General features: G+C 30.2%; 1 protein-coding gene across 1 annotated transcript; it reads right to left on the minus strand.

Moving 5' to 3' along the window:
- Positions 1-4,158: 4,158 nt before the first annotated feature.
- Positions 4,159-6,076, minus strand: LOC148937232 (uncharacterized). Its single transcript, XM_089073483.1, has 2 exons — positions 5,449-6,076; positions 4,159-5,391 (listed from the first exon to the last, which is right to left on the minus strand). Exons 1-2 carry the CDS (start codon positions 5,584-5,586, stop codon positions 4,531-4,533), a joined length of 999 nt encoding a protein of 332 aa, XP_088929609.1. The 5' UTR covers positions 5,587-6,076; the 3' UTR covers positions 4,159-4,530.
- Between the last annotated feature and the right edge of the window lie 6,590 nt (positions 6,077-12,666).

The raw sequence follows: 12,666 nt of genomic DNA on the forward strand, positions 1-12,666 counted from the left end.
ATTAAATATTTTAAAATTAAATAAATGCATATATATATATATATTTAAATCAATATGTTAATCAGACGATAAAAAGATTCGTAATCATATAGAGTCAGAAAAGGATTTTAATTTAATAAATAAATTCAAAAAATCATTTTTAAAAGCTTCCATTCCTACATGCCGTTTTTCTTGGTCTAAAAACGCAGAAACATAGTAGAAAATTATATCCAATTTTCCTCCACGCATAATATTTGTAATTATTAAATATATCTTAATAATCACTAAATATCTGTGAGAAATTTTTATTGTAAAAAAAATATTATCTCAGCGTTACAATTTCTTACAGTTATTTTTTAATTGTTATTAAGATATTAGAAAAAAGAATAAAGTTAGACATAGCTTTTGACTGCTGTATTTTCAGACCATAACTAAGCAACATATAAGTAATTGATTTAGAAATAATTTTTTGAATTTATGTAATAAATTAAAATCCTTTCCCGGACTAAAAAATTTTTAGATTTTATAAACATTGATAAATATAATAAATATAATATCATAAATTTGAAATTTATCTTGTTATTATTTTATTTTTGCCATATTTTATCTACATATATATTTTGTACAGAAAGTGTTAAAAAATTATATATAATATCTTTATTACAGGCTTCTATCGTGTAAATTACGATGATCGTGGATGGCAACGTATTTTCGATTTCTTAAAAAGTGACAAATTCGATGAAATTCATGTATTAAACAGAGCTGCCATTATAGACGATCTATTAAGTTTGGGTAGAGCGGGATATCAGAACAACGATTTGGTTTTGGATAGATTGTTATATCTTAAAAGGGAAACAAATTATTTACCATTTAAAGCGGCACTTAATGGCTTGGGATACTTTAATAAGCGATTTGCAGGATCCGCGGAACATAACTTATTCAAGGTTGGCTAATAATTAGCGTATAGAACGTTTTACATGATTTCATTTTTTTTATATTTTCCTTGAGCAGATATAATCTTAATTACATAAATTATACCAAGTTTTTTGCTCTATTGTGTATAAACTTTTTTTAGAAATTTAATGTTAATATTTTTTAATACAAAATTTTAAGTATAAAAAAATAATATGTAATAAACAATATTATTCAACATAATGTTGTTTATAGTATATTTATTTTACTTGTACTTGTATAATTTGTTAACGTTATTTAATTTATATTTTTAGAGGTATGTTCTATCTCTCATCGATAATATACGTAGCAAGCTAGGATACGAGGATCACGAAAATGATGACAGATTAACAGTTTTATTGCGACAAGAGGTGAACAAATGGGCCTGTAATTTCAACGACGACGATTGCGTAGCGACTTACATCAAGAAATTTAGTCAATGGAGAGCAAATCCTACTGACCGGTGAGAATATACGTGTTATCTTATTTTAATTATGATCTTTATAATGTGTATTATTGTACGCAGGGTGTCTAATTTTTAATGGTACACTGCTTGTATGCGGATAAAGCGGATCAAATTGAATAAAAAAGTCTTTTACCATTTTTTGCTAGTTAGTAATGATTTAATAATTATTAAAAATCACTGAACGAGCGCGTGTCTGTACGGTTCATTGGCAAATGATTGCAGTATAAGCACATGTTTTGTCATTTGTCATTTGTCATTTGTCTAAGTATCTTTCTAAGTATTTCTACACGGAAAGGACACTTTTGCTGGCAAATCTAAAAATTTGGCTAGATACAGATCTGAAGACGATTTTGTTGGGCCTTCCAAAATTATTATATACGATGTTCAAATTGATTGTAAGAGAATCAAACAACTTTTTGCAGTATTATCATCATATTTAAGTGTTCTACAAGATAATTTTGATGGGCCAACAAAATTATTTTCAGATCTGTATCCGGTGAAATTTTTAGATTTGCCAGCGAAAGTGTTCTTTCCGTGTATTAACATTGCGAACATTGCGGCTAACGTTGAGCGAATGCATCTCACGCGTTTGCATTTGTCGATGGACCGTGCGCTCATTCGACAATTTTTAATAATTAATAACTTGTTACTAATTGTAAAATCGTAAAATAACTGAGGATTTTTCTGCTCAATTTGATCCGCCCTATTTGCATACAAGCGGCGTACCATTATGAATCAGACGCTTTGTATATATATATATATATATATATATAAATATAAAATATGTTAATTATTATATGTATGTACATACTTGTCATTAGTCGTACATACCTGCATATATGTATAGTAAATTTCAATACATATTTTTTTTCTATTGTATGTTTATAATATGCATACGCAAATACAAATTTTTTATAATGAAACTATTTCCATTAAAACTTAGATGTTTCAATCTCGTTTGAAATTTTAAAGACATTTTTACAATCTTTTAAAATAATTATTATTAGAATTCAGAAAAATTAATAGAGTCGGTCAGATTCGAACTCAAGATTCTTTGTTCATTACTCACTACTAATCTCTCCGATTATAATAGCTCTCCTCGATGACTATTTCCGAATCCATTGTCAAATTGACTTTATTGCTTCCTATATAAAAAATTTTTCTGTATTATATATAATATTGTAACTTAGTTAATTTTGGATGATTTCATATCAAGATTATTTATAATATATTCATATATTTTTTTATATATTTCATATAGCATCAAAGTGAACGAAAGAACTGCAGCATATTGCGTAGCTATAAGGTATGGAAGCTCTTCTGAAGATTGGGAATTTTTATGGAATGAATACTTTAATTCCAATTATGTGGCGGATCAAATGGTGATTTTAAATGCTTTGGGATGCAGTCAGAATACCACCATCTTAGAAAAGTAAGACTTAGTATACAAAAATATCTCTATTATTTATTTAATATAGGAAAGCTCGTTATAAAATAGTAAACTGAGCTCAATATTAACTACGTTGTAAATAATAAGTTATTCAGGAGTAGATTTTACATTTTTATTATTAGACATATAATTAAGAGCAAAATATTTAGATTAATAAATAAATAAAACAGATTAATAAAAAAATTAGATTAATAGTATACTTATAATATATACTTATAAAGATAATTAAAATTTTTTAATAAAAAAATTGAAGTCTCTTTGACCTGTTATAGATATAATTCACATAAGAAAAAATAGCGGCATAAAAGTGTAGATATTGCATATATCTTTATAATTGTTTCATTTAAAACTTTATTAACATTAATTTGTTTTTTATACAGGTATCTGAAATACGCCATAACTAGGTATGAAATCAGCCGAATTCGTAATCAGGATAGCAAGAGCGTGTTTGCAGCCGTTTATAACTCTGGCTTGCTTGGCGCCGAATTTGTTCTTGATTTTGTTGATAAATATTACAAGGAAATTGAGAAATAGTAAGTTATATTTATTATGTAATACAGAAAGAGAAATTATCAATATCAATTCGTAAAGAAGAAATAGAATGTAAACATTTAAATTTGATTTGTAAAGACAGATTCGAATATTGAGAAGGCAATAATTTATATTAACGTGTAATAATATTTATGCATAATTGTGTAAAGTATATTTTTTCAAAGTCCTTTAGAAAAATGTCATTCAAGTAGATAATTTAAATAGATCTTAGTAGATATATATTGAAAATAATGTCTACTTTGATTTGTAAGCATTTATCTTTTCTTTCAGTTTTGGAGAACAGAGCGCAATAGCTACAATTCTTAAGGGAGTGTCGCAACATCTTTCTTCACCAGAATTAATAAACAAATTTGAAAAATTTATAAACAATCATAAGCAGAACCTTGCATCTATTCAGAAATCTTTGAAATCTTCTTTAAGAGTCGCTAAGTACGAATTGGAATGGTATAAGATCAATTCGCCATCTATGATTCGATGGTTACAGAAATACAACAGGATTAATGAATATAATTATTGAAAAAATACAGCACTTTTGATAAGCATGTTATAATTGATCAATAGAATTGTTGTACAGATTAAGCTGTTCTCGTTTGTTTGATGTTTAAGATAGATAGGATGAATTATTGCGCTATTAAATTTTTAAAATAAAAATTTAGAGCTGGAATATTTTTACCCAATTTTTTGTCAAATATATATTTTTATTCAGTAATTATATGGTGTACATTGTGTATTCTTTCTTAATAATTAAGTGAATCTGAATATGTTTATTTCTGTTTGTTTAATAAAAAAGTTGTAATCATAAATAATTAATTAATTCGATCTATACATCTGTTATTTGAGAAAATAAATAAGAAAAGAAAATAACAATAAATTTTAAGATTAATTAAATCATGAGAAAATTGGAAAATGTCAAGTAATACACAAAAATTGAATAGAAATGTCGATTATGTTAAAACCTTAACCTTTTGCTGGAAAATATTTTTATCTTTTGCAAAAAATTAAATTCTTTAGCTAGTTTCATTTATTTATGTGTTAATCAATTTATGTGTTAATCTATTTATGTGTTAACCAATAGCTAATGCTTTTTGTTTATTTGTTGTTTTCCACTATCTTCGTTATTTTTTATTGAACGTTATGTTTCTTCAAGTACTTCTGATTTTGTTTCCGTGTCTTTTTCTGATTTTATTTCTTCGCATTCTTCTGATTTCAGCTCCGTATGTTCGGTATCTTTTTCTGATTTTGTTTCTTCCGCTTTCGCTTCTACTTTTTGTTCTAATTTTGTTTCTTTCCATTCTTCTGATTTTATTTCTGTCTGCTCTTTTGATTTTGTGTTCCCGCTTTTTTCTGATTTCGTTTCCTCATTTTTTTCTGATTTCGTTTCCTCATTTTTTTCTGATTTCGTTTCCTCACTTTTTTCTGATTTCGTTTCCTCATTTTTTTCTGATTTCGTTTCCTCATTTTTTTCTGATTTCGTTTCCTCATTTTTTTCTGATTTCGTTTCCTCATTTTTTTCTGATTTCGTTTCCTCATTTTTTTCTGATTTCGTTTCCTCATTTTTTTCTGATTTCGTTTCTTCATTTTTTTCTGATTTCATTTCCTCATTTTTTTCTGATTTCATTTCTTCATTTCTTTCTGATTTCGTTTCCTCATTTTTTTTTGATTTCGTTTCTTTGTATTCTTCTTGATCCATTTCTTCAAACTCTTTTGATTTTGTTTCTTTATGTTCCTCTAATTTTATTTTTTCCTGCTCTTTTGGGTTTGTTTTTGGATTTGTTTTTGGATTTGTTTTTGGGTTTATTTCTTCATATTTTTTTAACTTAGTTTCTTCGGATCTTTTTAGCTTCATATCATTATGTTTTGCAAATGTCATCTCTTTTGGTTTAGTATTTTTGTCAAGCTTATTTTTATATTTTTTATTCTTTTGTTCTTTTAATCGCTCCGCTTTTGTTATATATTTAACGGTCACACATGTTGGTACTTTTTTCTTAATTAGCTATAAATTTTTAAGTTTAATAATCGTGTTTTCGATAATTTCTCAAGAATTATTTACCTTACGAGGTAGTATTTTTTTACTCGCAATTTTTCTAGCAATTATAGTCTTATCCCAGGCTTCCTTCTCTCGCAACCAAATTCGCTGATAGTCATTCGATAATAGTTGTTCTATACGAGGCCGACCTTCTCTGAACATGTATACGATTAAATAAAAATATTATTTATAATATTTTATAAATATATTTTATAAATTTATTGTAGTAAGTAAAATAATACTAAATTTGAAAAATTCGCATAAAGAAATAAAATATAGTGTGAATATAAAATATAATGTGATAATATTCTTTTAGAGCTATGATTATATTTGTTTAAAATTCGGAAAAAAGATATTTCATCAAAAAATACAATAAATTTAATTGTTATTTGTTTTTTTTCTACATTATACACTATAAAAATGAACTTTTTAATTTTCAAGTGTCACAATGGACTTCAGCAAAACCGATAAATTAAATATCCACGCATTCTCATTTATTTGAAATTTATTTTTGATTCCTTAAGAAAAAAATTTCTTTCATTTTTAAGTTCTAAGAAATTGTAAATTAAAAAATTATCATTTAGTAATATTTTTTAAGTATACATGTTTTATTTCTTGCGAAAGCATCATAAAACTAATTTTTTTTAAAGTTTCTGAGATTAATTAAGATATGTAATTAAGATATGTAATTATTATACAATTGAGTTATTTAGTATCCATCGTTTTATTCTAAAATGTAATATAAATTATAATTTGTTCAAACTTGACTTTTGTATTATATTTTTATAATTAAATATAATTTGAAATTATAAGTCCTTTTATATAAAGTTTATAAAATGTCATGTAATCATATATGTTTGTAATACATACGTTATATTATATTTATAATTATAATTATATATATATATATATATATATATATCAATATAATTTATATTATATTTATCATTTTATATATATATATATATATATCAATATAATTTATATTATTCTATATTAATTAAATATAACTTTGGATAACGAGCTTATTTCTCAATATCATCTGATCCTATTGATGTAATAAATATTCATACTTTTCATAGGACGGCACGAACGCTCTTATCATTGTGTAATTCGAAGATACGAGATTGTCCGGTATCTTGCATGGCACCGCGGGCGTCCATGCCTTCAAACGTAATTCTGTCGCGTAATTCATGCAGACAACTCTGGAGGCGCCTTCGAATTTATCTATTCCGCGACAGTTAACGGTTGGCACAATTTCCTTTTGATTTGGAGAGTTGTTTTTGTGAAGGTTAGCACGTAGGACGAGTTAGACAAATGCGTGCTGAGTGATGAAGACGGCTCTGGAACGTTTCTTTCGTTCGAGCGACAGATCGATTTATCGAATACAAATTTTACAATTTTTTGCGGATAATGCATGTAAAATATACAGACCCCAAAAAATTATAAATTGCAATAACAATAAAATACATGTAATGAAGAATATAATAATATATTTTGTTTTATTGACAAAAGTAATAGTGGGTTTTGCAGATATCTAAAACAGAAAATTTAAACAATCCTGCAATTTTTACTCCCGACTGCTGCCAATCAAATCGTTGACACAACGGAGAGAGTATGTATTTCATCAAGGCTAAACTTTTAATTATCTTAGTTCTCAGTAATTATAACATAATTTGATATAAACTTTCGCACATGAGTTTGTTATTAATCAAAGATGGTTTATGTGATATAATTATCATTTATTGTTGCATTAATAAAAAGTTAAAAAAGGTTAAAGTATTCCGTTTGTTATTTTTTGCGCATTTTACTTTATTATTTTCGATAAGGAAAGAACGCTGTGCAGACTGGTTTTAAAAAAATTGGTTTTAAGAACCAATGTAAAGTGATTGGCAAGATTAAACTTGGTAATTGCGAAATTTCAATTTGTGGTTTGCGACGAGCTCTCGATCGAAGATTGATTTATTGTTTAAGGCTTTATACGTGATTGATGAAGTGACTAAAGAAAATTTTGTCCCCTCGAAGAATTTATAATAAACGTTTAGGTTTTACAAAAGAAATTGGGCTGCCGGTATTTATCAGAGCGGTTAACGAACAAGATATATTATTTATTCTAATAATGTTCAAAGGTGAATTTTGAATTTGAACATTCCTATCCTGGAGGATGGACAAAAGCAATGTGCGACGTTGCCTCAATCGTCGAGACAGTGGACGCTGCCGTGGTAGTCGCTTGTTTTTTCTTTTTCAATTTAAAGCTCTCGATCTGTGTATGTTCAGAAGTTTTGCAATAATGGCAAAAAGCAGCACTCTTTGAATCTTGCTTCAAAATTTGTTCGCTTTTACCGCTGGATTTGCCGATTGTTTCCCTATGTTTCGTCCACTTGGAATTACCTGGGCTTCTTTTGTCAGGGGGGGGGGGCGAGGGGTAACAACCCCTAACAAGAAGATTGATGTATATAATTCAGAAACTAGTCTACAGCATTTATAATTTAATGACGCTGCTATCCCTCTTAATGACCTATTGTTTATGCCGCTAATAAGTAAATGAATAGTGCTATCATCGATAAATTCAAATTATGAGTCAACGTTTGAATCATCATTTCTATGAATTGGAAAAGCATGATTTTGAAAATGTGTTTGAAAATCAAGTTCCTGTTTTATAACAATTATTTATTAGCTAGTCTGTTATTATACTAGAGTTATAAATTAATTTTTTTGCTTTCTCAAAGTGGTCATCTTAAGTCAATTGTTTTATTTTATGAGCCATCTGGCTTTTCGGGATCGAACATAATATACTTTTACTCAGCACCTTCGATATGTTGTCATTATCTTTGGTCCGCAATAATTTTATATTTTATATGTGATCGATCAAGTGGATGACTATCGTTTGTATAACTTTGATTTCTATAACTTTAAGTTGGTTTAAATTTATTGTTATTCTACATTACCCTTATGTGTTAATGTAAAATATATCTTATTCTAAGAAATTAGCTAAGTTGATTAAATAAAATATTCTAAATTATTATATTTAGCACAAATTGTTTTACAATTAAACAAGAAATTTCAGAATTATCTTTATTTAAAAACACATAGAATATTATCTGTGTTTTTATTTTATTGTAAATTATTCGAGAGAACAATAAAAGCTCATATACAATATTAGAATGTAAATCTCGATTAATTATGTCGAAGAGAAGACACGCGAGTAATATATGATTAAAAATTTATATAAATATTAATTAATTTCAAATTATATATTTTGAAGCAATTTGCCGAATTGTATTAACATCATGTATTTTAACCAATACAAGATTAACATTTTGAAACTTTTGAAGTAGAAAAAAATCAAATATTTATCTGAACTTCTATTTCCTACATAAATAATGATTTTTGTAACTTCTCTTAATTTTCCAAATGTCGAGTTAAATTTTTAGAAATATCTGAATTTGAATTTTAAACTTTCTTTAAATTTCTTTTACAATTCTTTAAACTTATTATCGACTAAAAAGTCGATATAATATTACAAAATAAATTGCCATACCAATAAATACAAACATTCCGCTTGTAAAAACATTTTATCTAATAATTGCCAATCATCTTATATATTGATTTCTGTGTTACATTAGATCCATTTCGCGATCTTTCCGCCTTCCTTATAAACTTGTTCTAACTTACACGATAAAGTTGGAAAAAGTTTGCCGTCTAAGTTCCACGTCTCGTTGATCCTTTTTCCATTCCTTCGAGTTACGACCGGTGATCGCGACTGGCGCGCCGATCTTATCACGCTAATTATAGAAATGCGTGCCAAGCGCATTAGTCGCCATAATAAGAGCGAGTTTCGGTCGGGATTCAGATTGCGTGCTGTGACCGTGAATGGCCGATTATCAATTCCGAGGTTTTTAATACCTTCACGCATGAGCGTGCATAAACGGAACCCGCTTATCCCCGAGACTTAATCCTTTTATTAAGGATTAGTTAATGCCTCTGATTTTTCGTACACACACATCTTTTCGATTTGATTCCGATATTCGCGAGCACAACGCGATGATGTAAATCCAATGCTCGTTTCATAATGCAGGGTAAATCGGAGCGATTATACGATAATATTTTCCACCGATGGCATTAATAGTCGCAGCGTTTATTATTAATCACGTTACGTAAACAATTGCCGCTTAATTTTATATCATATCAGAATACATTTGGATATTTTATTCAGGATAATCTTTGGATTGGAAGCAAGGAAACCATTACACTTTATAATAACTAATAACGCACAAGAAATTAATATGTACATATATATATCTGTAATTAATTATTAAAGAAGTCAGTGTTTGTGTAATTATGTAGCAAGTAAATCACGGCCGAGGGAAGTAAAAGTTCCTTTGAGTACCGTGTTCGAGGAAGTTAATCGATTAAATTGTCCGCATTAAGCCGATTAGCATTGCAAATCCTCGTCAATCCTCGATCGCCTAAATAACACGTTTTGACCACATAAATCTTTGCACATAATTTTCGCCATTTTGCGCTTACATAATCGTAGCTGTTTCGTCGCGAGAAAGTTCGCGAGATCTCTCACGGGAGACGAAATCGAAAGTGGTCCCATGTCGAAAAATAAAAAGAGACAGAGAGAGAGAGAGAGAGAGAGAGAGAGAGAGAGAGAGAGAGACGGATAAGCGCAAAACTACCATTGATACAATCGCGAAGGACAGTCGTGTTCATGCTAATGAATTTTTTTCGCTTCGCATCGATGCTAATCGTTGCTATATATGCATATTACGTGCGTGCGATATTGCGTATACTTTTATTAAGTCCTTTGGCCAAGAGCCACGCCCGTGCAGAATCAGGGACGATCTTCGAGTTCGATATATTCTCAGTCGATCACCCGAATTCTGCGAAATCGAACGGGCGACATTCCGGAAAAGAGGAAGAGGAAAAAAAAACACCCGTTTTTGTTTCAATCTTAATGATCAATCGATAATCTTTACAGTTAACAGTTCTATTTTAGTCTTCGTTATTACTTCTTTTTATAATCACCATAATCACCTTTTCTAAATGTACTTCTTTATTTCTTTTTTGCCTCTTTCTTCTTGCCTCTTATATTATTCGTGCTTTTTTGGGTGATCGCAACAAAATCACTTATTACGTTTATATAATTGAAAACAGTCGTTTCACTTTCCGCGATAATTCGATTTGACGACGGGATCCGGTAACTTTAAAATTAATCACCTCATTCGGCTGTTATGTAATATAACTTTTTTACAATATAATAATAAATAAATGAAATAAATTTTTTTAAGTTAACGGGGATTTAATAGCTTTTTTTCTTAGACGAAGTAGACACATATGGAATTGACACGTATCACGTATAATCGGAACAGCTATGAATTTTATGCGTAAAATAATTTTATTTTCACAATTCGACTCGATCGGGGATTCAATTATTTTTATTCGAGAATGCTTTCGTTTTATTTATTTATATCGCGTGAAAATATATCGCCACGACCCAGACTGCTATTTACAATCGCAGACAATGCACACAGCCGGCGTTTTTTTAATTTATCGCGACGTCGGGATCGGGTGAAGAGATTTCTCGGCGTAATTGCGTTTCGCGCACGGCTTTAGTCGCTCGCGTTACTTAATTGACTTTTTTTTATCGGTTTTAATCGAGTTGCACAATCGAGTCGTCCCCAGCCACACGGATCTCGCTACGCATTCACGCACGCACGCACTCACGCACGCACGCACGCACGCACCCACAAAATTTGCATAAAGGACATCATGTTCCACGGCCGAAATAATCTGGCCCACGGCCCGCATAATCCCGCCGACTTTCTGGCGACTATTGGCGTACGATTGAGCTTTGTAACAGATATGCAAAATGTCGCGATATGCAAAATCGAGTTTTTCGATTGAACGCCCGCGCGCGTTTGCGACGACACAGATAAATTTTCCATTTAAAACAATCCGAATCAATTTTCTCAAGCGGCAGACGTTTATTATTTCAACCGCCGCGTCGCTGTCATTACATATACGATAAAACTTGTTATTATTTAGCTCTTTCAAAGCTTTGTTTGTTTGTGTGTGTGTGTGTGTGTGTGTGTGTGTGTGTGTGTGCGCGCGCGTGGTGTGTGTGTGTGGTGTGTGTGTGTGTGTGTGTGTGTGTGTGTGGGTGTGTGTGTATGTGTGTGTGAAGAAAAAAATCTAAAAAGTTTCATAAACAGTTTTCTCCACAATGTCAGTAGACAGAAGATCTAGAACAGAACATTTTCAACGTTTCTTTTTTTATCGAAATTCAAAATACTTTATCAATAATATAAGAAAGATGTATATATATTTTTTATTAAACTATATTTTTTGTGTGTAAAATATTTATAAGTAAAACAAATCTCTCTCAAAAAAAAAAAAATATATATATATATATATATATATATATATATATATTAAAAGAGAGGAGAAGAGAAAACATATTGACGAGATTTCTTTCTTTTCTTTTTTTTTTTGTAATAAGACGCTGTATCTCGTGTGTCGTATTTCTGCTTGTTATCGCGGTCAAACAGTTGCAGGTGACTGGGAGTAATTAGAATCCAGGTCGTGAGAGAGCACAGATTAAGAACAGATTTATATTAAGTATACGTTTCGTTTTTGCACGAAACGGCGCGTGTGAGAAGCCCCCCCAAAAGAAAATCGAAAGTCCGTCGTCGGTGTGCGAAGTGGCGCCAGCTGAACTTCAGAGATTGGAGGGCCCACTGGGACGTCGACGGGTTACGTGATTTGGCAAATTGCTCATATCTGCTTAATTAATGGGAAAACGTATCGGGCGTCGTGCACAGGTGCAGCTGCGCTCGCGCGTTGCCGGCAGATGCGTCGGTCGCGTCCGGAATTTTTTTATTTACTTCTGCCATTTAACGTGTCGTGATTATGGCAAGGCGAAAATCTGGGTCGGAGAAACTTCGACCGCTCTCGTTTTCGTCCTTCTCGTCTTTTTTTTTTTTTTTTTTTTTTTCCTTACGTTTTTTCTCCTTTCCAGACTTTTATCTTTATGCGGTTTGGACAGAACATCTGGAACGTTGATAAATGAAACGATCTGCGAATATGCAAACGCGTGATCGAGCATCCTCTTTTCACCTAGTGGCGACAAAATGGACAGCGTTTTAACGTAAATGCCGTTTTATCAGCGTCAACAGAACAAATTACTTACTCGGTGTGTAATTTTTTAAAAATGCAAATTTGCAGAAATACAAA

Source organism: Pogonomyrmex barbatus, unplaced genomic scaffold, assembly GCF_055798465.1.
Source record: "Pogonomyrmex barbatus isolate J1 unplaced genomic scaffold, ASM5579846v1 scaffold15, whole genome shotgun sequence".
Classification (NCBI taxonomy): domain Eukaryota; kingdom Metazoa; phylum Arthropoda; class Insecta; order Hymenoptera; family Formicidae; genus Pogonomyrmex; species Pogonomyrmex barbatus.

Coding starts and splice junctions, on each gene's coding strand:
- LOC148937232 (XM_089073483.1), bottom strand. CDS start 5,586: ATGTTCAGAGAAGGTCGGCCTCGTATAGAACAACTATTATCGAATGAC. Junction 5,392..5,448: donor AAAAAATACTACCTCGTAAG/GTAAATAATTCT, acceptor AAAAATTTATAG/CTAATTAAGAAAAAAGTACC.